General features: G+C 45.2%; 1 protein-coding gene across 2 annotated transcripts; it reads left to right on the top strand.

The window, feature by feature from the left end:
* The first annotated feature begins 424 nt into the window (after window positions 1–424).
* On the top strand, window positions 425–22,514 carry polr1f (RNA polymerase I subunit F). 2 transcript variants are annotated; one of them, XM_078538858.1, is made up of 5 exons: window positions 425–746; window positions 3,937–4,014; window positions 4,400–4,541; window positions 6,157–6,359; window positions 21,574–22,514. In XM_078538858.1, exons 1-5 carry the CDS (start codon window positions 514–516, stop codon window positions 21,905–21,907), a joined length of 990 nt encoding a protein of 329 aa, XP_078394984.1. In that variant the 5' UTR covers window positions 425–513; the 3' UTR covers window positions 21,908–22,514. The 2 variants fall into 2 exon arrangements, with proteins under 2 accessions (XP_078394984.1, XP_078394986.1); XM_078538860.1 differs by lacking the exon at window positions 3,937–4,014 and having other exon boundaries at window positions 471–746.
* Window positions 22,515–22,785: the final 271 nt, after the last annotated feature.

The following is a 22,785-nucleotide window of genomic DNA, read 5'->3' as shown; positions in this document are numbered from 1 at the left end:
GGTTAGGATCTGGAATGCGCTGAGCATGGTGGAGGCAGGTTTAATCAAGGCATTCAAGATGGAACTGGATCTTTATCTGAAAAGGCAAATTGTGCAGGGCAATTGGGAAAAGATAGGGGAGTAGCTCTAGGTAAACTGCATCTGCAGAGGTGACAAAAGGACATGAAGGGCTGAATGGCCTCCTTCTGTGCTGTAACAACGCTTTGCTTCTAAGTATACAGAGAAATAATGTTTTTATTCATAGATATGGATATATTTTCAAAGCCACTTACAATTCTGACATTTATCTAATGAACACCATTGAATCCACAGGTATGGAAAAGCAGTGAAATACCCTCTCTCAATCACCACCCGCATCTGCAGTTTGCAACCTCACAGCACAATGGAGGCAGCGCCACCTGGCGGCACAGGGGCGCGTTACAGCGGCGCCGGCGGCTGGAAACCGCCATTAGCGACAGTTCGCGACAGCGCCTTGCCGTCTAACTTCATACGGCTTTACGGCAGCTCTGCAGCATGGCGATGTCAGGGGGAGTCGGGGGGACCGAGAATCTGGATCCAGATCCAGCCTCGGGGATCAGTCAGCAGCTCTCCTTTCAACAGGCCTGTGCCCTGATAAAGAGCCCGTACTCGTGCCTGGTGTTGGACACCTGCAGGAGGCACATCGCCCTCTCCCCCCTGTACCTGAAACGGCAGAGATCCGGCATCGAGAGGCAGCTCCGGACTGAACTGCTCAGGTTCTCGGAGAGGTGAGAGGGAGATTTGGGGGGAGAGGGGCGGAGGGCGAGGAGAGGCGGGGGATGTGGGGGGGGGGGGGAGAGGCGGGGGATGTGGGGGAGAGGAGAGGCGGGGGATGGGGGGGAGAGGAGAGGCGGGGGATGGGGGGGGAGGAGAGGCGGGAGGGGGGGGAAGGAGAGAGGGGGAGGAAGGAGAGAGGAGGGGGGGAAGGAGAGAGGGAGGGAGGGAGGGGGGGAAGGAGAGAGGGAGGGAGGGAGGGGGGGAAGGAGAGAGGGAGGGAGGGAGGGGGGGAAGGAGAGAGGGAGGGAGGGAGGGGGGGAAGGAGAGAGGGAGGGAGGGGGGGGAAGGGGAGAGAGGGAGGGGGGAAGGAGGGAGAGAGGGAGGGGGGGAAGGAAGGAGGGAGGGAGGGAGGGGGGGAAGGAGGGAGGGAGGGGGAAGGAGAGGGGGAGGGAGGGAGGGGGGAAGGAGGGAGGGAGGGGGAAGGAGGGAGGGAGGGGGAAGGAGAGGGGGAGGGAGGGAGGGGGGAAGGAGGGAGGGAGGGGGGGAAGGAGGGAGGGAGGGGGGGAAGGAGAGGGGGAGGGAGGGAGGGGGGAAGGAGGGAGGGAGGGGGGGAAGGAGGGGGAGGGGGGGAAGGAGGGAGGGAGGGGGGAAGGAGGGAGGGGGAGGGGGGGAAGGAGGGAGGGAGGGGGGAAGGAGAGGGGGAGGGGGGGAAGGAGAGGGGGAGGGGGGGAAGGAGAGGGGGAGGGGGGGGAAGGAGAGAGGGAGGGGGAAGGAGGGGGGGAAGGAGAGAGGGAGGGGGGGAAGGAGAGGAGGGGAGAAGGAGGGGGGGAAGGAGAGAGGGAGGGGGAGAAGGAGGGGGGGAGGGGGGGAAGGAGAGAGGGAGGGGGAGAAGGAGGGGGGGAGGGGGGGAAGGAGAGAGGGAGGGGAGAAGGAGAGAGGGGGGGGGGAAGGAGAGAGGGAGGGGGGGGAAGGAGAGAGGGAGGGGGGGAGGGGGGGGAAGGAGAGAGGGAGGGGGAGGGGAAGGAGAGGGGGGGAGGGGGGGAAGGAGAGAGGGAGGGGAGGGGAAGGAGAGGGGGGGAGGGGGGGAAGGAGAGGGGAGGGAGGGGGGGGAAGGAGAGAGGAGGGGGGGAAGGGAGGGGAGGGAGGGGAGAAGGAGAGAGGGAGGGGGGGAAGGAGGGAGGGGGGGAGGGAGGGGAGAAGGAGAGAGGGAGGGGGGGAAGGAGAGAGGGGGGGGAAGGAGAGAGGGAGTGGGGGGAAGAGAGAGGGAGGGGGGAAGGAGAGAGGGGGAGGAGAGGAGGAGAGGGGGAGGGGAGAGGGGAAGAGAGAGGGGGGCGAGGAAGAGAGAGGGGGGTGAGGAGGAGAGGGGGAGGGGAGAGGGAGGAGGAGGGAGGGGAGAGTTTACAATTTTTTAAAGAACCGCTCAATATCTAGTTGTCTAATTTGCTAATATTGAAAATCTAACACCCCAGTCTTGGAGGAGCTACAGGAAATATGTGCAGGAGTAGACCTTCTCTAGGCAATTGGGTAGGCAACAAATGCTGGCCTTGCCAGCAATGCACACATCCCATATATAAAAAAAATGTGGAGGTATACATCAAATGTATGAATTAATTCCATATTACAACCGTGAGGTTATTCAGATAATGTAGCCCAATAAGTGAAAACTGGGCAGATTATACTTAATTTAATTTTTGTTTTTGTCAGCTTTGCTTTAATCGTAGCACTCTGGCCTCTGAATTGCAAGGTTATGGGTTCAGGCCCCATTCCATAGACTTACATAAGACACATAAGAAATAGGAACAGAAGTAGAACATTGGCCCCTCAAGCCTGTTCCGCCATTCAATAAGATCATGGCTAACCTTGTGTTTCAAATTCCACGTTTCCATCTACCCCCGATAACCTTTGGTTCCCTTACCTAACAAGAATCCATCTACATCTGCCTTAAAAATGTTCAATTACCCCATCTCCACCGCCTTCTGCCTTCTGAGGCAGAGTGTTCCAAAGTCACACAAACCTCAAAGAGAAAAAAATTCTCCTTTTCTCTGCCCCAAAAGGTGACCCCTAATTTTAAAACAGTGCCCCCTAGTTCTGGACTCACCCACAAGAGGAAATATCCTTTCCACGCCAACCTTGTCAAGTCACATAATTTAGCTGACACTGTGCCACAGCACTGAGGGAGGTGCAGGCCTTCAGATAAGCCATTCAAAGGAGGTCCTGGCTGCCATATCTAATGTGTAAAAACTTAGTGCTTTTTGAAGAAAACAACACTTATTCCTCAGCCAATATCACTGAAGCAAATTGTGTGATCATCCCTCTCATTGCTGAACATGGGACCTTGTGCACAAATTGGCTGATGCATTTCCTGTATTACGATGGTGGCTCCAATTCAAAAGTACTTCACTGATTGAAGGACTCATCTTGAGATCTTTGAAGGCACTAGATAAATAGAAACTCTTTCTTCTCTCTCCAACATTTTGGAAATCAACTGTTGATTTTCCAGCAGGAAAAATAAATGATTCACGTTTTGATTTCCTTTTGGTGTAGACATCACATGGATATCTGCAGCTGGGAAAAAACCCAAAGTGCCATAAAATTGCCCATGCGATCTGTGCTGCATATGTTATAATTAGATATATGAAGTTAATTAAAAGGCAGTAATTTTATCTTGGATTCAGATAATTATTCAAGATCATGAGTTTCAATTTTGTGGTTTCTGATCTCATCTGGAACCCTTAATGAAATGATTGCCTGTAAGGAAACCTATGGTTCTACTATTCACTGTATAATTCACATCAACTTTTAATTAGATGTGGCTTAATGAATAAAGGCACCACCCGGTTTAGTATTAAACTGTATCAAACAGAAGATCCAGGTGTGATTCCCAGTCTGTATTGAGTTAACTGCTTTCAGCAGCAAACAGGAGGGTTGTTACAGTTAGCCCAGCACATGTCACCAGGATAGGAAAAATGCTTAAGAAGGCCAGTATGTAGATGACAGATCAGCCTGTTAACGCCATTCATAGTACATAGTCTGCAGCTCACCTCATGATGAGTGGTCACTTGGGTGAAGTAACACAGTCCTACTGATGCCTGGGAATCAGTACTTCGCTCTCAGGAAGAATGGAGAAACAAAATAAATCTCTTTCTGGAAAAGAAGCTGTTCAATTGGACACAACATCCTGACCTGTGGTTACTTCCACAGATCCCATCAATGCTGCTCTTTTGTTCCAGAAGATGTGTTTGACAATCCGGCCAAAACTGGTGAAACTGATTCTCTTGGGTAAGCTGAGAGAAAACATCACTTTGAGACTGGGAATTGCATCGTTTGTGGAGTCCATTGTAAGCTAGCCTTTCATGCTTGCAATTTTAGTCTAGGCTGCACGTTTTGTAATTGTTGGAATTGGAGAGTTTAAGCTTTAAAATCCATCACGTATGCTGTGCCTTCACTCATCTCCTTATGATTTTATAGTAATACTCAGGAAAAAATACTTCTAGCAATTTCCACTTGTATAAAACGCCTGCTTTTGTTCAGATTGGAATTTTAAATGCATTTTTTTACAAATTAGCTTCTAAACACTCATTGCAGTTATTTAATTAATTGTGTATTTAGTTTTTACATGACAGGTTCTGTTGGAATGATTGTATAACCTCAACCTGTTTGTTAGTCTGCAGGGTGTCCCAATTGCTTACAATAAAGTCAGATTAATTGGTGAATTAGGCGACATCTATGACGACCAAGGGTATATACATCTCAACATTGAAGCAGACTTTGTTATCTTCAGGCCTAAAACTGGACAGAAGCTGGTGGTAAGTTGTTTCATTGGGGAGGGGAAAGAAAAACTTGAGAAGGGAATAAGTTGCATGCAGTGAGAAAGCAGAAAGACTAAGATAGTATAGATTTTTAAAATAAATCTCTGATTTAGAACCAGGGGATTTCTTGAGAACAACACTTGAAATTTTAGGCTTGAGCGAGGTCAGATATTGTTGAGAAAGTAGGTTTTAAGAATATACTGCCATCAAAATTATTTAATACTTAAAAGATGTTGGTTAAAGAACTATGTTAGTGTGTCAGACAAGTATTGTAGGATCACAACTAGTAGACAAGGTTGTTGGAAGGATTGAAGATTTTTAGGGTGCTTGAGCACAGCTTCAGGCCTGTACTGAGTAAAGGTATATGATTTGTGGAATGAGACCTATTGGGATTAGATAATACAAGAATGAAATCCCAGGCTTTTCTGCTTAACTGCCTGCAGGTTTAAGGTGGAACAACCATTTTGAAGTTGTATGGCTCAAATTATTTATCTCCATCAGGAGATGAAGTCATTGAGTAGAATGGATAACCATGCATCTGGTACATTAAAAGCAGTGGCTGTTTGACAAATGAGCTTTTCTCATTGATCAAACACATATTGTAATATTTTGTTTGCAGTTTGATGGATCAACATATTTGTCCACCAAGATTCTGAACCAGAGAGAGGGGATTTCCTACTGCATTTTGACTTGTAATTAGTTCAATAGCTCCTATTCATCTAAAAGGAACCAAAGTGTGAGGCAAATGCTCTGTTAATCTCACTCACTTCCTAGTGGCTGGTTTAAGAGCATAGGTGAAAATATGGAAATATGTCTGCTGCCTTCCTTTCTACTTTGGAATGTAACTAGAAAAGTTTTTTAAGAAGGTGGAAAGAAGTTGCTTAAAATTGCAGTGGAGTAAAAGAGAATTAGTTTATTTGGAAAAGGTAGGCTTGTATCATGTGCATTATTTTTATGGCTTGCTGATTTTTCAGGATAGGGACTTAACCTGAAAATAGCACAGCTTTTGAGGGAATACAAATTTCATAAGATTGGAATAGTCAAGTCTAGAGGTGACAAAAGTAAGGATGAGGGTTTCAGGTGCAGAAGGACTGAGACAGGTAGGGAGGCTGGCAAAGTTATGGAAATGCAAGTAGGTGGTATTTGTGGTGGCAAATACATAGGATCAGAAGCTTGGGGTTGAAAAGGATGCCAAGATTGTTGACAGCTTTTTTCAGCTTGAGACAGTTGCTGGGGAGAGGGAATGGAGTCGCTAGTGAGGGTGCAGAATTTGTAATGGGGGCTGAAGATGACTTCTTTTGTTCAGTTTGTAAATCTGAATGTGCTTGTCTTAAAGTTTTAAAAAGTTAAAACAAAATGATTTGCTCTAAGGTAGATATAGCTTTTTATTTTTTCAAGGAGCTACCACTATCTTCAGCCAAGAGGGCAGGATAATCTGGGTCACAGGCCGTCACAAGCACTATCAAACTGTTAATTATACAGTGAGTGCCAGCCAGCACCTTTTAAAAAGGGGCATAACATCACAAGTTGACACTTTATTGATTATTTTCTCCAATGATTTTAAATGCACGAGGACAAAAGGTTAATCACATTGTGTACTGAACTTTTTCAGGGTATTGTGAATAAAGTTGCTCCAAGTCATCTTGGTTGCCTGGTACATGGGTGTTTCAATGCTTCAATACCCAAGCCACATCAAGCAAATGGAACTTGGCCAGGTTTTGCAGTAACTGTGGGAGATAGCCTGAAGTTTAAAGTTCTGCAGCTGGATGCTGATGTTGCTGGTGTACTATGCATTCGAGGACGGTTGAGTAAAAGGTACTGGTAATTACACTTAATTAGTGATGAAATATTGTATGAGTATTGAATGGGAGTATGCAAATGCTGCAGAGATTAATTTTTGACAGACTTTTCAATGCTGATCAGATTTGACACATAGGACCTTGTAACTGGGAGAATGTCTCCTTTTCACCATAATTAATGACCTGATAAAATTTTCACTTTTCAAAGTCACAGCTTTCTGCAATTTTGTTTGGTCATTAAGAAGAGAGAATGGGCATTCTTGTCATTTCTTTTGCCATTTAATTTCAACCTTCCTATACAACTCCTGTTAAGGATTATTATAATTTCACCTACCCCATAGCCCATAGCTTTATATATAGTCAGTGTGAATGCAAAATCCAAAATTTGATAAATGCATAAAAAATATAAGTCAATAAAATTAATTTGTGCCTTTTGTGGTAATTTGAACTCCACAAGGCACATGCATATCTGTCAGTTCTGTTTGGATTTATGTTCAATGTTGTAATAGCTTCTTAAGGCAGTTAGAACATTGCACACACTAAGTTATCTGGATTCAAAAGCAGTTGCCACTTTTCTGATGAGAAGCAAAATACTGCAAGAACTGGAAACCTGAAAGAATAGAAAATGCCAGAAATTCTCAGCAGGTCAGGCATTATTTGTAGAGAGAGAAGCAAAGTTGACATTTCAGGTTGATTACCTTTTTTCAAAACTGGAAACAGTTGGAAATGTAACAGATTATAAGCAAATACAGAGGCAGGGAAATGGAGAATAAAAGGGAAGGTCCGTTATAGGTTGGAAGGCAGGAGAATTGAAATTATAATGCAAAGCAACAGGAAGTGGTCATAGGATGAGTAAAGAAACAAAAGATGGATCTAGAGAGAATGTAAATGGAAATAATCACCAACAGCTGTCATCCAAAAAAAATCGGGAGCAGAGGTTATGATCTGAAATTGTTCAACTCAGTGTTGAGTCCAGAAGGCAGTAAAGTGCCTAATTGAAAGATGAGGTACTGTTGCTGAAGTTTGCATTGAGCCTTAGTAGAACAACATAGCTGGCCAAATCAGAACTTAAAGTTGGGAGTGGGGTGGAGAATTCCATTGACAGGCAACCTGAAGCTCAGGACTATACTTACAGACCGAACAGAACTGTTCTGCAAAGCAGTCACCCCAGTGTAGAGAAGATTGCATTCTGAGCAATCAATACAGTGCACTCAATTGAGAAGAACAAGTTAATCACAATTTCACCTGGAAGGAGTGTTTGGGGATCCTTAAGGGAGGAAGCAAAAGTGCAGATGTTGCACTTTCTGTACTTCCGTGGGAAGGGAAGCGAAGAGAGGCAATGTTGGTGTGACTGAGGAGTGGACCAGGGTATCACAGAGGGGATGATCCCTTTGAACTGGTTGGTTGTGACATCACGCTGGAGATGGTGGAGGATGATCCATTGAATGTGAGGGCTGACTGGTTGGGAGGTGAAATCAAAAAGAACCTTATCGTGGTTCTGGAGGAGCAAGGGAAGAGGTGAAAGCAGAAGTGAATGAAAAGGAACTGACACTATTGAGGGCTCCACCAACCAGAGTGGAGGGGAATCCTCTGGAGGAGAGAGGAGAACATAGTGGAAGCACTGGTATGGAAGGTGACATCATCATTACAACACGACAGAGAAATTGGGAGAATGGAATAGAGTCTTTGTAGATCGTGCGGTGAGTGGGAGGACAGGCAAAGTAACCTGGGGGCAAAATTTTCCCAAATTTTAATGCGGTAGTGGGCGGATAAAACGGCATGCTACCCGCAGATGAAAATGGTGGGCTTTCATGCCATATCGTCCTGAGCAAGCCTCATTATTTATGTACTCCGAAGAAACGTGCCATTTCCATGGTGGGCGGGCTCCTCATACGCCCACCCGCCATCACCCCACTGTTGCATCATGCCAGGCGCCATGTTTAAAGGCCACCCGCAAGCATAGTGCTCATTGCTTCCAGCTCACCACAGTTGCAGACATGGCCCTCAAAGGTAAGAAGACTGTGGCCCCCTGGTTTTAATGATAGGTCCCTTGAGCGACTGCTGGATGCTGTGGAGGCCTGCCGGGATGTCCTGTACCCCTGCTCTGGCTGCAGGATGGGCAGCAACGTGATCAGTCTGACTTGGGAGGCGGCGGCAGCGGTGTTCAGCGCCAACGCCCTTCAGAAGAGGACAGCCACCCAGTGCTGGAAGAGGATGAATTATGCCCTCTGTTCCACCAGGGTAAGTCACTCTCTTCATAACTCTCAACGGCACATTCACAAACCCAGTGCACATCCGCAGGGCCCTCACTCACTGCCAGTTCAAAGGACATCACTAGTCACTCTCTCACACTTACCGTCATTGTCCCGTCCATGGGATCACTCGCCACCTGCACAGGCCAGGCACATTTATCACCTGGCCCAGCAGGTGTCCTGCTTACACTTTATCCATCTCTATGCATGTAGGACAAGCTGGCACACAACAAGATAGAGAGGTTGCAGACCGGCGGAGGAATGCCTGAAATCGAGGCCCTCATGGACTTTGAAAGCAGAGCCAGTCAGCTGGCCGGAGAGGCTCTGGACTGGTTCTGTGCTGACAGTGAGTTCGGTGCTGCCCTTCCAAGTGAGGATCCAGCAGTGCAACATCCATCAGACAACCATGCTGTGAGTGATGTGTCCTCTTTCACAGGCCAATGCTATGCACTAATGATCTCTCCTTGCTTTAGTAGGCATATCTGCCAGTCGACAGAGTCTATGACCCAGGGCCTCCAATCAAGCCCCAAAGAAACCTCTGAAGAGCAATCTGGAGGCACCCTCCCTGAAGTTCCATCACAGCACTCACCCACACCCTCCACCAACGCAGAGACACACCCTTCGGTGGGACCTAGCTTTAGAGTAGCTTCGGGATCACAACCTGGTGAGCACATCACACTGTCTGATCCACTGCAGGTGGCGGGAGGGACTTCCCGAGCCGCTGGTATCCAGCACCTGAAGGACTGCGGAGTCCGAGTCAGGTGAAGAACCTCCGGACTCGGTCACGTCACAGTTGCTGGAGCTGCAAAGGCAAGCTTGGAGACATCTAGAAGGGATGTCCGCTGCACTCAGATTGCAAGGCACGATGGAGGAATCCTTCAGCCTGAGGTGACAGTGCAGGCATGTCAATGCACTGAAGTCAACACTGGCAGGATGGCGGCCTCCACTGGGACCCTGGTCCAGGATTTCGCTCCTGCACTGCTGCGCAGGCTTAACTCCATCACTGATGTTGGCCTCCAATAGTGTGTACGCAAGACGGATGCCGGGCAGTTGATCTCACTCCATCTACCCCTGCTCCTCAAGGTGTCAGCCTGGGAGCCCCTGGGCACCCATAAGGAGGGGGATCTGCAGATGCATACTCCGGGCCCATCCATCCAGGCGACTCCAAGAGTGTCCGGCCCATTCCACCCCCCTCTTCCTGTGACCTCAGCAGCTCTAGCTCCACAGGCTGAGGAGGGTGCCACTGCCACACAGCAGGACCCTAAGAGTAGGCTGGAGCCCTCCAAGTCTCAGCCCTCCAGAGGACGCCCGCCAAAGTCAACACAGACACGGCCTCGCTGTCAGCAGGCTGCCTCCACCTCTACTGTTGGTGTTCAGGGAGCACCAAGACGTAGTGCAGGGTTAGGACAATTAAGGAGAATTAGTTTCACAGCCTGGGCACGGGTGTTGATCACTTGTACCTACTGTTCACTATTGGCAATAAACTGCCAAGAATGTCTCCCTGCCTATGGCTCCTTGTTCTGATGAGCAGTGTTCTTTCACTCCGATATGAAACCTTTTTGCGCAAGGTAAAGGCAGGTGTCTTATTCCAGGGCCTCTTCCCTGTAATCTGTGCAGCCTTCACACCAAAGTGATGGTCCGGCCTCTCTGGAAACAATACTGATGCCTGCATCTCGGCGGTGCTGGTCATTGCTGCCAGAATGTAGTGGGCAGGCGCCACAGAGTGTTCTCATTCTCTCAATGTGCTCTCAGTACCTTTTAAGGTGGGTCTGGCCCCTATCTATCTGTTACCACTGATGCTGCTCCTGAAGGGCTGAGGTGCTGAAGGTGGACAAAGCATCAGATACTTCTAAAGTTTAATGATTCCATCTCTATAATATGACCCTGATCTTGGAGCACAAGTGAGCTGCCCTCAGCGTGACAAGATTCAGATATTCTCAGAGGCTGAGAGAAGATTTATGAAGTGTCCTGAATGAATGTCGTCATCGTCCTCCTGCAATCAAGTGACTATTAGGGCCTCCACTGCATCTCCATGACAGGAGCATTCTCAGACTGGAGTCAAACATTCACAAATGTGATGTAAGGAACTATGGGGTCACCTCCTGCATGTCGTCGTCATCCTCCACAAATCTAGCAGCTATGGGAGCCTCCTGAGCGCCCCTGCCTCGTCTGGCCAGTGTGAAGGCCTCATTCCTATTGTCATCACCTCCGAGGACTCCTGAGCCTCATCCCCATCGGCGGTGTCCTCATCGGAGGAGACATGCAGCTCCTCTTCAGCCAACTCGTCTCCCCACTGGAGCGCCAGGTTGTAATGGGTGCAACAGATGTCGACGATGCGTGACACCCTCTGCGGACTGTATTGCAGGGCCCCACCAGACCGGTCCAGGCACCGGAACCTCATCTTCAACATTCTGATGGTCTGCTTCACCAAGTTGCGAGCTGCAGCATGAACCTCATTATACAGTTGCTCTGCTGCAGTCTGAGGCTGTCGCATGGGTGTCATCAGCCACAGCCTCTGCGGCTAGTCCTTGTCTCCGAGGAGCCATCCCTGCAGCTTCTGTGAACCCTGGAAGACTCCAGGGATCTGTGATCAATTGAGGATATAGACATCACGCACACTCCTTGGAAACAGTGCACACACCTGCAGCATATACAGTGAATGGATCCCTTGTGGTTGATGTAGTCCACTGTGTGTTGTGACGGAAATCTGAGCACCACATGAGTGCAGTCAATCGCACCCTGCACCTGTGGGAAACCTGAGATCTGGGCGAATCCAGTCGCTCTTGTACTCTGGCTGTCCTGGTCCCGGGCGAAATGCACAAACTTGTGTGCCCTCACAAAGATGTCATCCATGACCTCATGGATGCATTTGTGGGTGGAGGCTTGAGAGATCCCACAGAGGTCACCTGTGGGGCCCTGAAAGGTGCCACTGGCACATAAATTGAGCACTGCGGTCACTTTCACAACCACTGGCAGTGGATGCCCTCCATGTCACCGTGGCGCCAATCCTGCAGTAACTGGCAGATGTGAGCAATCAGTTCCCTAGACATTCGCAGTCTTTGGCAACACCGGTTCTTAGTCATCTGCAACAATAACAGGCAGCATCTATAGACCCTGGGTGTCACTAGGCGTCGACCAGTGATGGCTCACTGTGGCTGTTGGGTGACGTGCGTGGGAGCCCCAGCCACCCCTTCTTGAGGTTGCTGTTCCTGCCTCTGCGCAGCCAGGACCCTCAGTTGCTCTCTCCTCTGTCGTCTTTGTACTCTGTAGGCCAGTAGGCATATAGCTAGTTCACCAGGCTCCATGATCCTGATGTCGTCCTCCTGCAGGATGAGAGAGACACATGGTTAGCATAAGTGTAGTAAGAACCTGCCCTGGTTAAGTGCGATGGCCCCTTAATGCTTCCTGGAAAGTGCTGGCCACCACTTGGATGGCCAGAGATTCGTCCTGGATGCGTGGCCACTTCCTTCACCCACCCTACCGCTCCCACCCCGAATGCTTGTGCGTTATATTCAACGGCAGGGCTGCCCTTGCCCACCCCCCCCCCCCCCCCCGTCACCAGTCACCTCAACGGCAAGGCTGCACTTGCCTCCCCCTCGCCCTCACAAGTTGCCGCCGAGGCAGAGCAGCACTTAACTCCAACCGCCCTCCCCCGGCTCCCCCGAAGCCTGCAAAGCAGCAGGCGACCCTGGCGAGCTCTGCAGAACATTGCTGTGCACTCAACTGCAGTTCACCCAAAGTGCAGGCCGCCAAGTGCACGTCGCCTCTGTTGTGAAACATGTTGGCGTACTTTCCTGCAGATGTGGACGGACGATCCAGCTGGGGTGCAAGATCCTGGAGGGATGGCCCGATTAATATGCTGATGTTTTACAATGAGGTTCCTGACGACTGATGGCAGGAAACCCGGCCCGCTGTCGGTGGGCTGAGCGGACAATTACGACCTGCCTTCTCACCATCGTGGAACTTATCATGCCGTATTGTCCGCTAACACCACCCATCATGCCTGCTGCTAGTGGGCATACATAATTCTGCTCAGGGTTCCTGGGCTTATTGTGGATTACTATATTAGTTGATAGCTTATCTCCAGAAATGGAGACAGAAGCTGAGGAGAGGAAGGGAACAGTCGGCGATGGACCATAGGAAGGTTAAAAATTCGAATCTTATCTCTCTATTCTCTGCCTCCTGCACTGTTCCAATGAAAGTTAACCTAAGTTCAAAGAATGGCACTTGTCTTCCTAATAGGCACTTTGCAGCTTTCTGGACTCAACATTAAGTTCAGCAATTTCAAATCATTACCTCTGACCCCATTTTTTCAAGAGGTGTTGGTAATGATTCTGCCATTTCAACTTATAAAAGATGGGTCTGGCGAAGGTATTTCTTTTCAATTGTTATTTACTATTTCGCTCCAGCAAATGCTCCCCGATCTACAAAGTAGTTCTATCATTTTCTGTTTTTAAAGCACTTTGTTAGTTTGGGTACTATAGGGATATGTAGATGATTTAGGTGTCGGCTTTTTAAGAATTATTTATGGAATGTGGGCATCACTGGCTAGGCCCGCACTTATTGCCCATCTACACCAGAAGATAATCTGACATAGTAATAATGGAAGAATTTTGACAGGTTGACACCTTGATCAGTTTTAGCTTGTTAAGGTGAATAGAATGACTGTGGCATGAAATGAAAGATGCTGCATTTAGATAGTGTCTTTCATAGCCATAGGATGTCCCAAAGTGCTTTACAGTCAATGAAGTGCTTTTAAAGTGTAGGCACTTTTGCATTGTATGAAATGGAGGCAACCAATTTGCAAGATCTCTCAAACTGCAATGAGATCCGTTTTAAGTGATTTTGGTTGACAGATAATATTGACCAGGACTGTGGGAAGAACTCATGGGATCATTTATGTCAGCTGAGTTATAATATTGCAGTCATCTTGATGAGTTTATAGTTAACCACAATGGCCACCACATATAACTAATCAGAGGAGGTTATGTTAGAAAATTTTTACTATTATTGGTTAATATTGTACACTAGGACTAGGGATTGTTGCAAAAAAAAAGGTAGTTCTGTAATAACCTATAAGTTTTTCCCAAAAGCTGAGACGTAGACCAAGATGACCATTGAATGATTGACCATTCAGTTAAATTAATCTTCTTTGTATATTCTATATAAGCTTTTAAAGATCAATTTCTGTCTTCCATTTTTTTTACAGTATGCAGTTCAGTTGCTAGTATCTTGATTCATTATGAAATTACCATTCTCTTGGTGTAAGACTAAGTGAAATGCTGTTTATCATGAAGTGATTTGTCAGTACACTTCAGATGATATGGAATGATACCCTTCCAAAATAATTTTGATATTGTACTGAACAAGCTTTTTTTTCCCTCCATATACCCATCTGTTACCAATTTAACAAAGGATGGTAAATATTAGGGACCGGTACTGGGGGAGGTGGGACCAGTACAAACTGGACAGGTTACACCTGGGCAGGACCGGGACTGATGTCCTAGGGGGAATATTTTCTAGAGTGGTTGGGGAAGGTTTAAACTAAAATGGCAGGGGGATGGGAACCTATGCAAGGAGTCAGAGGAGGGGGAATCAAGGACAAGAGCAAAAGACAGAAAGGGGAATAAGAAAAGTGATAGGCAGTGAAATCAAGGGCAAGAATCAAACAGAGCCTCCCTGAAAAATAGTGAAACGGTACAAGTAATGTTAAAAAGACAAGCCTTAAGGCTTTGTGCCTTAACGCAAGGAGCATTCGCAATAAAGCGGATGAATTAACCGCACAAATAGATGTAAACAGGTATGATATATTCAGGATTACGGAGACATGCTGCAGGGTGACCATGGATGGGAACTGAACATCCAGGGGTATTCCATATTTAGGAAGGACAGACAAAAAGGAAAAGGCGGTGGAGTTGCGTTGCTGGTTAAAGAGGAAATTAACGCAATAGTGAGGAAAGATATTAGCTCTGACGATGTGGAATCTGTATGGGTAGAGCTGAGAAACACTAAGGGGCAAAAAACGTTAGTGGGGTTGTATTATAGACCCCCAAACTGTAGCGGTGATGTTGGGAATGGCATTAAACAGGAAATTAGAGAGGCATGCAGTAAAGAAACATCTGCAATTATGGGTGACTTTAATCTGCATGTAGATTGGGCCATTCAAATTAGTAACAATACCGTAGAGAAGGAATTCCTGGAGTGTATACGGGATGGTTTTCTGGACCAATACATTGAGGAACCAACTAGAGAACAGGCCATAATGAGAAAGGAATAATTGGCAATTTAGTTGTGCGAGGCCCCTTGGGGATGAGCAACCATAATATGATAGAATTCTTCATCAAGCTGGAGAGTGACGTAATTGATTCTGAGACTAAGGTCCTGAATCTTAATAAAGGAAACTATGATGGCATGAGGCGCGAGTTGGCTATGATGGATTGGGAAGCGTTACTTAAAGGGTGGATAGGCAATGGCAAACATTCAAAGAGTTTATGGGTGAACTGCAACAATTGTTTATTCCTGTCTGGCGCAAAAGTAAAACAGGAAAGGTGGCCAAACCATGGCTTACAAGGGAAATTAGAGATAGTATTAAATCCAAGGAAGAGGCGTACAAATTGGCCTGAAAAACAACAGACCTGAGGACTGGGAGCAGTTTAGAATTCAGCAAAGGAGGACTAAGGGATTGATTAAGAAGGGGAAAATAGAGTACGAGAGTAAGCTTGCAGGGAACATAAAAACTGTAAAAGTTTCTATAGGTATGTGAAGAGAAAAAGGTTGATGAAGACAAATGTAGGTCCCTTACAGTTAGAAACAGGGGAATTTATATTGGGGGACAAAGAAATGGCTGACCAACTAAATACATACTTTGGTTCTGTCTTCACAAAGGAGGACACAAATAACATACCAGAAATGTTGGGGAACACAGGGTTTAATGAGAGGGATGAATTGAAAGAAATCAGTAGTAGTAGGGAAATTGATGGGATTGAAGGCTGATAAATCCCCAGGGCCTGATAATCTACATCCTAGAGTACTTAAGGAAGTGGCCCTAGAAATACTGGATTTGTATTGGTGGTCATCTTCTGAGATTCTATAGACTCTGGAGCAGTTCCTACAGATTGGATGGTAGCTAATGTAACCCCACTATTTAAAAAGGGAGGTAGAGAGAAAACGGAATTATAGACCAGTCAGCCTGACGTCGGTAGTGGGGAAAATTCTAGAGTCCATTATAAAAGATTTAATAGCTGAGCACTTGGAAAAAAAGTGGCAGAATCGGACAGAGTCGGCATGGATTTATGAAAAGGAAATCATGCTTGACAAATCTACTGGAATTTTTCGAGGATGTAACTAGTAGAGTTGATGAGGGGGCTCACAGTGGATGTGGCTTATTTGGATTTTCAGAAGACAAAGTCCCGCATAAGAAATTAGCGTGTAAAATTAAAGCGCATGGGATTGGGGGTAGTGTATTGAGATGGATAGAAAACTGATTGGCAGACAGGAACAAAGAGTAGGAATAAACGGGTCTTTTTCCGAATGGCAGGCAGTGACCAGTGGGGTACAGCAGGGATCGGTGCTGGGACACCAGCTATTCACAATATACATTAATGATTTAGATGAGGGAGCGAAATGTAATATCTCCAAATTTGCAGGTGACACAAAGCTGGGTGGGAGGGTGAGCTGTGAGGAGGATACAGAGATGCTTCAGTGTGATTTGGACAAGCTGAGTGAGTGGGCAAATGCATGGCAGATGCAGTATAATATGGATAAATGTGAGGTTATCCACTTTGGTAGCAAAAACAGGAAGGCAGATTATTATCTGAATGGCTATAAATTGAGAGAGGTGAATGTACAACGAGACATGGATGTCCTCGTACACCAGTCGCTGAACGTAAGCATGCAGGTGCAGCAGGCGGTAATGAAGGCAAATGGTATGTTGGCCTTCATAGCAAGAGGATTAGAGTACAAGAGCAGGGATGTCTTGCTGCAATTATACAGGGCCTTGCTGAGACCACACCTGGAATATTGTGTGCAGTTTTGGTCTCCTTATCTGAGGAGGGATGTTCTTGCTATAGAGGCAGTGCAGCGAAGGTTTACCCAACTGATTCCTGGGATGGCGGGACTGACATATGAGGAGAGATTGAGTCGGTTAAGATTATATTCGCTGGAGTTCAGAAGAATGAGGGGGGATCTCATAGAAACCTATAAAATTCTAACAGGACTAGACAGGGTAGATGCAGGAAGGATGTTCCCGATGGTGGGGAGTCCAGAACCAGGGGTCACAGTCTGAGGATACAGGGTAGACCATTTAAGACTGAGATGAGGAGAAAATTTCTTCACCCAGAGAGTGGTGAGCCTGTGGAATTCGCTACCATAGAAAGTAGTTGAGGCCAAAACATTGCATGTTTTCAAGAAGGAATTAGATATACCTCTTGGGGCGAATGGAATCAAAGGATATGGGGAGAAAGTGGGAACAGGCTATTGAGTTGGATGATCAACCATGATCATAATGAATGGCAGAGCAGGCTCGAAGGGTCGAATGGCCTACTCCTCCTAGTTTCTATGTTTACTGTTCTTGAAAAAGAGGGCTATCTTTGACATTATCTGATCACAATTGTATTGAAATAGCATATTAGGTGATATTTTGTTCTCGTAGCCCGAATTTCTTGCCCATTAAAAATTATATGACAAGAGTAAGAACATAAACAGGAACATGAGTAGACTCGACTAACCCAATGCATTTCTGGTTAGTCTCCCACATTCTGCCCTCCATAATCTTGATGTCATCCAAAACCCTGCCTCTGTCTTAACTCGCAGCAAGCCCTGTTCCCTTATCACCTCTCTGCTCGCTGGCCTACATTGGCTCCCAGCTAAGTAGTGTCTTGATTTTAAAATTCTCGTCATTGTTTTCAAATTCCCCCATTGCCTCACTCTCCCTCGATCTGTAATCTCCTCCAATTCCATAATTCTTCGAGATACCTGCACCCCTCTAATTTTGGCCTCTTGTGCATTCCCAATCATAATTTCCCCACCTTTGGCGGCTGCGTCTTCAGTTGCCTGGATCCCAAGCTCCGGAATTCCCAGTCTACGCCTCTCTACCTTGCATTCCTCCTTTAGGACACTTCTTAAAACATACCTCTTTGACCAAGCATTTGGTCATCTTACCTAATTTCTCCTTATGTGGCTTAGTGTCATATGTTGTTAATAACGCGTCTAAGAAGTGCCTTGGGATGTTTTGTTATATAAAAGGCACTACATAATAAAGGTTGTTGAGGAAGCCGTACAGTCCCTCGAAACTGCTCTGCTATTTAATAAAATTATAGTCAATGATCTTGGCTTCATCTTCATTTTCCTGCCTGTTCCCCATAACCATGGACTCCCTTCCTGTCTGTCTCAACATTTAGTATATTCAGTGACACAGCCTCCACAGTTCTCTAGGAAAGAAAATTCCGAAGATTCATGACTCTTGGCGAAGGAAGTCCACCTCATCTCTTCCTCAGATCGGCGATGCCTTGTTCTGAAATTATGTCCCAAGTTCTAGATTCCCCTGTGAGAGGATACGTCCCCTCTGCATCTATCCGGTCAAGCCCCCTCAGAAGCTTATGTACCAAATCAATAAGATCACCTTTCATTCTTCTAAACTCCAGTGAGAATAGGCCCAACCTGCTCAACTTATCAAACAACCTCTTCATCCCAGGATTCAATCTCATGAGCCTTCCCTGTACTGCCTCCAGTGCAAGTTATCTCTCATTAAGTAAGGAGACCAAAAGTGTGCATGGTACTTCAGGTGTTTTTCACCAATGCCTTGTACAGTTGGAGCAAGGCATCCCTATTTTTAACACATCCCCTTGCAATAAAGGCCAACGTTCCATTTGCCTTCCTAATTACTTGCTGTGCCTAGAATCATAGAATAGTACATCACGGAAAGAGGCCATTCAGCCTGTTGTGTCTTGTCAGTTCTCTGTAAGAGTAGCTCAGCTAGTCCCACTCTCAGCCTTTTCTCCATAGCTCTGCAATTTTTCTCACTGCAAACAATTATCCAATTTTCTTTTGAAAGCCAATGTTGAATCTGCCACCATCACATACTCGGGCACTGCATTCCAGATCCTGATCACTTGCCGCATAAAACCTTTTTTCCTTCTGTCAACTCTGGCTCTTTTGTCAGTCATCTTGTAACAGTATCCTCTGGTTCTTGAACCTTCCCAATGGGAACTGTTTCCCCTTATCTACTCTATCCCGACCACTAATGATTTTGAACACCTCTATCTAATCTCCCCACAACCTTCTCTTCGATAAGGAGGAACAGCTCCAGCTTCACCAATGTATCAACTTAACTGGTTCTGGGGATGAGAGACTTCATCCTTGTAAATCTGTTCTTCACTGTCTCAAACACTGTCACATCCTTCCTAAAGTGAGGTGCCCAGTGCCCAGAATTGGACACAGTACTCCAGTTGAGGCCAAACCAGAATTTTTTCATGGTTCACCCAAACTTCCTTGTTTTTATATTCTATGCCACTATTTATAAAGACCAGAATTCCGTTTGCTATATTAACTGCTTTTTCAACTTGTCCTGCCATCTTTAATGCTTGTGCACATATACCCCCAGGTCTCTCTGCTTCTACATTCCCTTTAGAGTTCTACCCTTTATATTCTCTCTCCATGTTCTAACGAGCAAACTATTCATCTGTCAAGTTTCCGCCCATTCCACCAACTGGTCTATGTCCTCGTGAAGTTTATCACTATCCTCCTTACAGTTCACAATACTTCCAAGGTTTGTGTCCTACACATCCAAGTCTAGGATATTGATACAGATCAAGAAAAGCAGGGTCCTAATACCAACCGCTTGGAAACCTCATTATATATCTTCCACCAGTTGAAAAAACAACATTCACCACTATTCCTTTTCCTGTCACTCAGCCAACTTCATATCCATACTGCACTGTCTCTTTTATTCCAAGAGCTTCAACTTTGCTGACAAGGCTCTTTGTAGCACTTTATCAAATGTCTTTTGGAAGTCCATGCACAGCACATCAAGCGTGTTACCCTCATCAACCCTCTGTTACCTCATCAGAAAAACTCAATCAAATTAGTTAAACATGATTTTTGCTCGTAACAAATCCATGTTGGATTTCCTTAATCAATCCACCTTTTTCCAAATGATAATTTGATCCCAAATTATTATTTCTAAAAACTTTCCCACCACTGAGTTTAAATTGACTGACCTATAGTTGCTGGGTTTAACTTTACACCCTTGTTCAAGAAAGGGTGTAATGCTTGCAATTCATCAGTCCTCTGGAACGATCCCTGTATCTGAGGAAGATTGGAAAATTTTGGCCAGTGCCTCCAAAATTTTCACCCTTGCTTCCCTCCGTATCCTCCGATGCATCTGATCCAGTCCTGTTGGCTTATTAATTTTCTAATATCGCCTCTTCATTAACTTTTAGCTCATCCAGTGTTTCAACTACCTCCTCTTTCACTATGACCTGGGAAGCAACTTCTTCCTTGGTATAGGCAGATGCAAAGTACTGATTTAGTACCTCAACCATGCCCCTCTGCCTCCATGTGTAAATCCCCTTTTTGATCCCTAATCAGCCATGCTTTTACTGCCCATTTACTAGTTTATAAGCCTACAGAAGACTTGGATTCCCTTTTATGTTTGCTGCCAGTCTCTATTTGTTAGTCTTGATTATTTTTCCACTTACTCTTTAACTTTCTATATTTAGCTTGGTTTTCACTTGTGTTATCAACCTGACATAAGTCATACGCACCCTTTTTCTGCTCTATCTTATTCTTTATATCTTTCGTCATCCAGGGAGCTCTGGCTTGTTTCTCCTACCTTTCCCCCAACTCGTGGGAATGTACATTGTCTACACCTGAAGTATCTACTCTTTAAAGAGCCAACCTTTTGGATATTGTGTACAAGGACATCCACATCCTCTGTGCCGCAACATTCTGTAGTTTATATGATACTTTACTTTTTTGGCCTTCCTACCAGAATGTAGAACCTCATTTCCCACATGATACTCCATCTGCCAAATTTTTGCCTACTTGCTTAACCTACCTGTAACCCTTTGCAGACTGTATGTTCCACACATTGCTTTCCCACCGATCTTTGTACCATCAGCTAAGTTGGCTTCACTCTGTCCCTTCATTCAAGTTATTAGCATAGAAATTGAGAAGTTAAGTATAAATTGCACTGTTAAGGACTCTGAGGTACACTGATAACCGGGGGGGGGTTGTGCTATTATATTGGTTATACCACTGGACTATTAATCAGGAAGCACCAATTCAAATCCCATCATAGTTTGAGAATTTTAATTCAGTTGTGATTTGGTTCTTTTGTTTTGAAAGCATATCAGTAACAGTGACCATGAAGCATTTGTAGTTATAAAAGCCCAATTGATTTACTAATGATCCACACCTGTGTTGTTGACTCTTAACTGCCGTCTGAAGTTATACCAACTATTAACTCAGTCGTTCGAGAAGCAGCCCCACCTCCCCAACTTTCTCAGTACATATCAGGAGGGGCAATAAATGCACGTCGTGCCTCCAGAGAATGAATTTAATAAGAAACAAATTTATGTTTTTCATTGCCAATGGAAAAAGTTGCATTCTGAAGGATTTGGATATGGACAAAGCAAGTTACAAACTGAGCAGAAAAGATTCTTAACAGAATGCTAGCAAGTTCATAACCCAAGATTAAAAATAGACTCTATGCTATAGAGTTTGTTATTGGCTCATTTGGTTACCAGTTTAACCATATGGAAACTATTATTGTTGATGTATTCAGGCCTGCTATTTAATTCTAGAATATTGAACATATGCCTGGGCCCCAGGCTAGCCATGGAACAAAGCCAATGAGAGCTCAAAAACATGGATAAGTTTACTTATTGTCATGTGACTGAGTTATGATCAAAAACTAAAAATGTTCTCTTATTGATTTATTTGGTGTATACTGAAATGATTTGTTGCATTAAATTCCAGTTTGCAGGCAACATATGGTGTGGATTCTGAAGAACCGCTGGAAAAGAATAGTGAAGAACAAGATATCGTAAGAGAGAAGAGAAAGAAAAAGCAGAAAGGTGAAAAATGTATTGGAGAAGGGACAGCTGAAGAGGCTGAGAGCTATGAGATTTCAGATGAGAGTCATCATAAAGATGGAATGGGAAATGCTGAAATAATTTTAGACAGTAAGAAATCCAAAAAGAGAAAGCGGAGTACTGTGGAATTAAATGCAGACGACACTGAAATCCGTGGGAGGGATGACAGTGATTACCACAGTGACAAAGCAATTAAAAAAAAAAAGAAAATTGTCTGAGGGTGATTCAGAACCCACTGATTATGCACAAAAACCAAAACTCAAAAAAAAGAAAATGATTTAAAAATATATACTTAAAAACTGCTTCATCAGACTACTGCAGGGATGCCGTAGCACCTCCTTGGAGTGAGAAAAGGAAGACCATTTCATTCTGATAACCGACTCTCTGGAATGCTGTTCTTTATTGTACTTGGATAAATTAAAACTTTTTATTACGTTTCCAGCTACAGAACCATCTTACTAACCTATGTTACAAGTTATAGTGGCCTAATATGAAGCATTTATACCATGTACCTGCTTACTATTATCAATGTTTCAAACACGAAAAACCAAAATATGGGAACCAAAGGCTTAATTGGAAAACTGAATATTGCCTTGCAGAACATTCCCAAACCCTGCATTTTTATTTTGTGATTCACTCATTGTATCATTCTCTTGCACTAGGTTGGACATGTGCTGAAACAAGTATTAACTGTTCTACAAAAAAATGTTTTTGCTTTGGTGATGTTTGCGTTTCAAGGAAAGGGGCATTTGGCTCGTGCTCCAAGGATGGAGTCAAATGTTAAGGAAATAATCTAGTGATGTGATTTTTATAGTTATTGGTTTTTGACTGAAGAAAAATTATTAAAAAGTAGCTGCATGTACCTCCTTGTGCTTCTGCAAATTGCACTATTTATATATTCTAAATATTGCAAATTTGTGGTTAGCAGTTTACAGCATTTAAGTAGTTAATTATCCATACTTTACAGTTTCATCTTTGAAAATTGTCTCTAAGGTTGCTTCTGTTTTCTAGAAACTTATTATCCAGTCGTTCCATCCAGTCATTCTGAGCCAACTGTATAACATTGCACAAAGCATTTTATCTATGTTTAAAATAT

This window comes from Cetorhinus maximus, chromosome 3 (assembly GCF_964194155.1).
Source record: "Cetorhinus maximus chromosome 3, sCetMax3.hap1.1, whole genome shotgun sequence".
NCBI classification, from domain to species: domain Eukaryota; kingdom Metazoa; phylum Chordata; class Chondrichthyes; order Lamniformes; family Cetorhinidae; genus Cetorhinus; species Cetorhinus maximus.
The sequence above is the reverse complement of the archived record's forward strand: the minus strand, read 5'-3'. Positions and strand labels throughout refer to the sequence as shown.

Coding starts and splice junctions, on each gene's coding strand:
- polr1f (XM_078538858.1), top strand. CDS start 514: ATGGCGATGTCAGGGGGAGTCGGGGGGACCGAGAATCTGGATCCAGAT. Junction 4,542..6,156: donor AAACTGGACAGAAGCTGGTG/GTAAGTTGTTTC, acceptor GAACTTTTTCAG/GGTATTGTGAATAAAGTTGC. Junction 6,360..21,573: donor CGAGGACGGTTGAGTAAAAG/GTACTGGTAATT, acceptor ATTAAATTCCAG/TTTGCAGGCAACATATGGTG.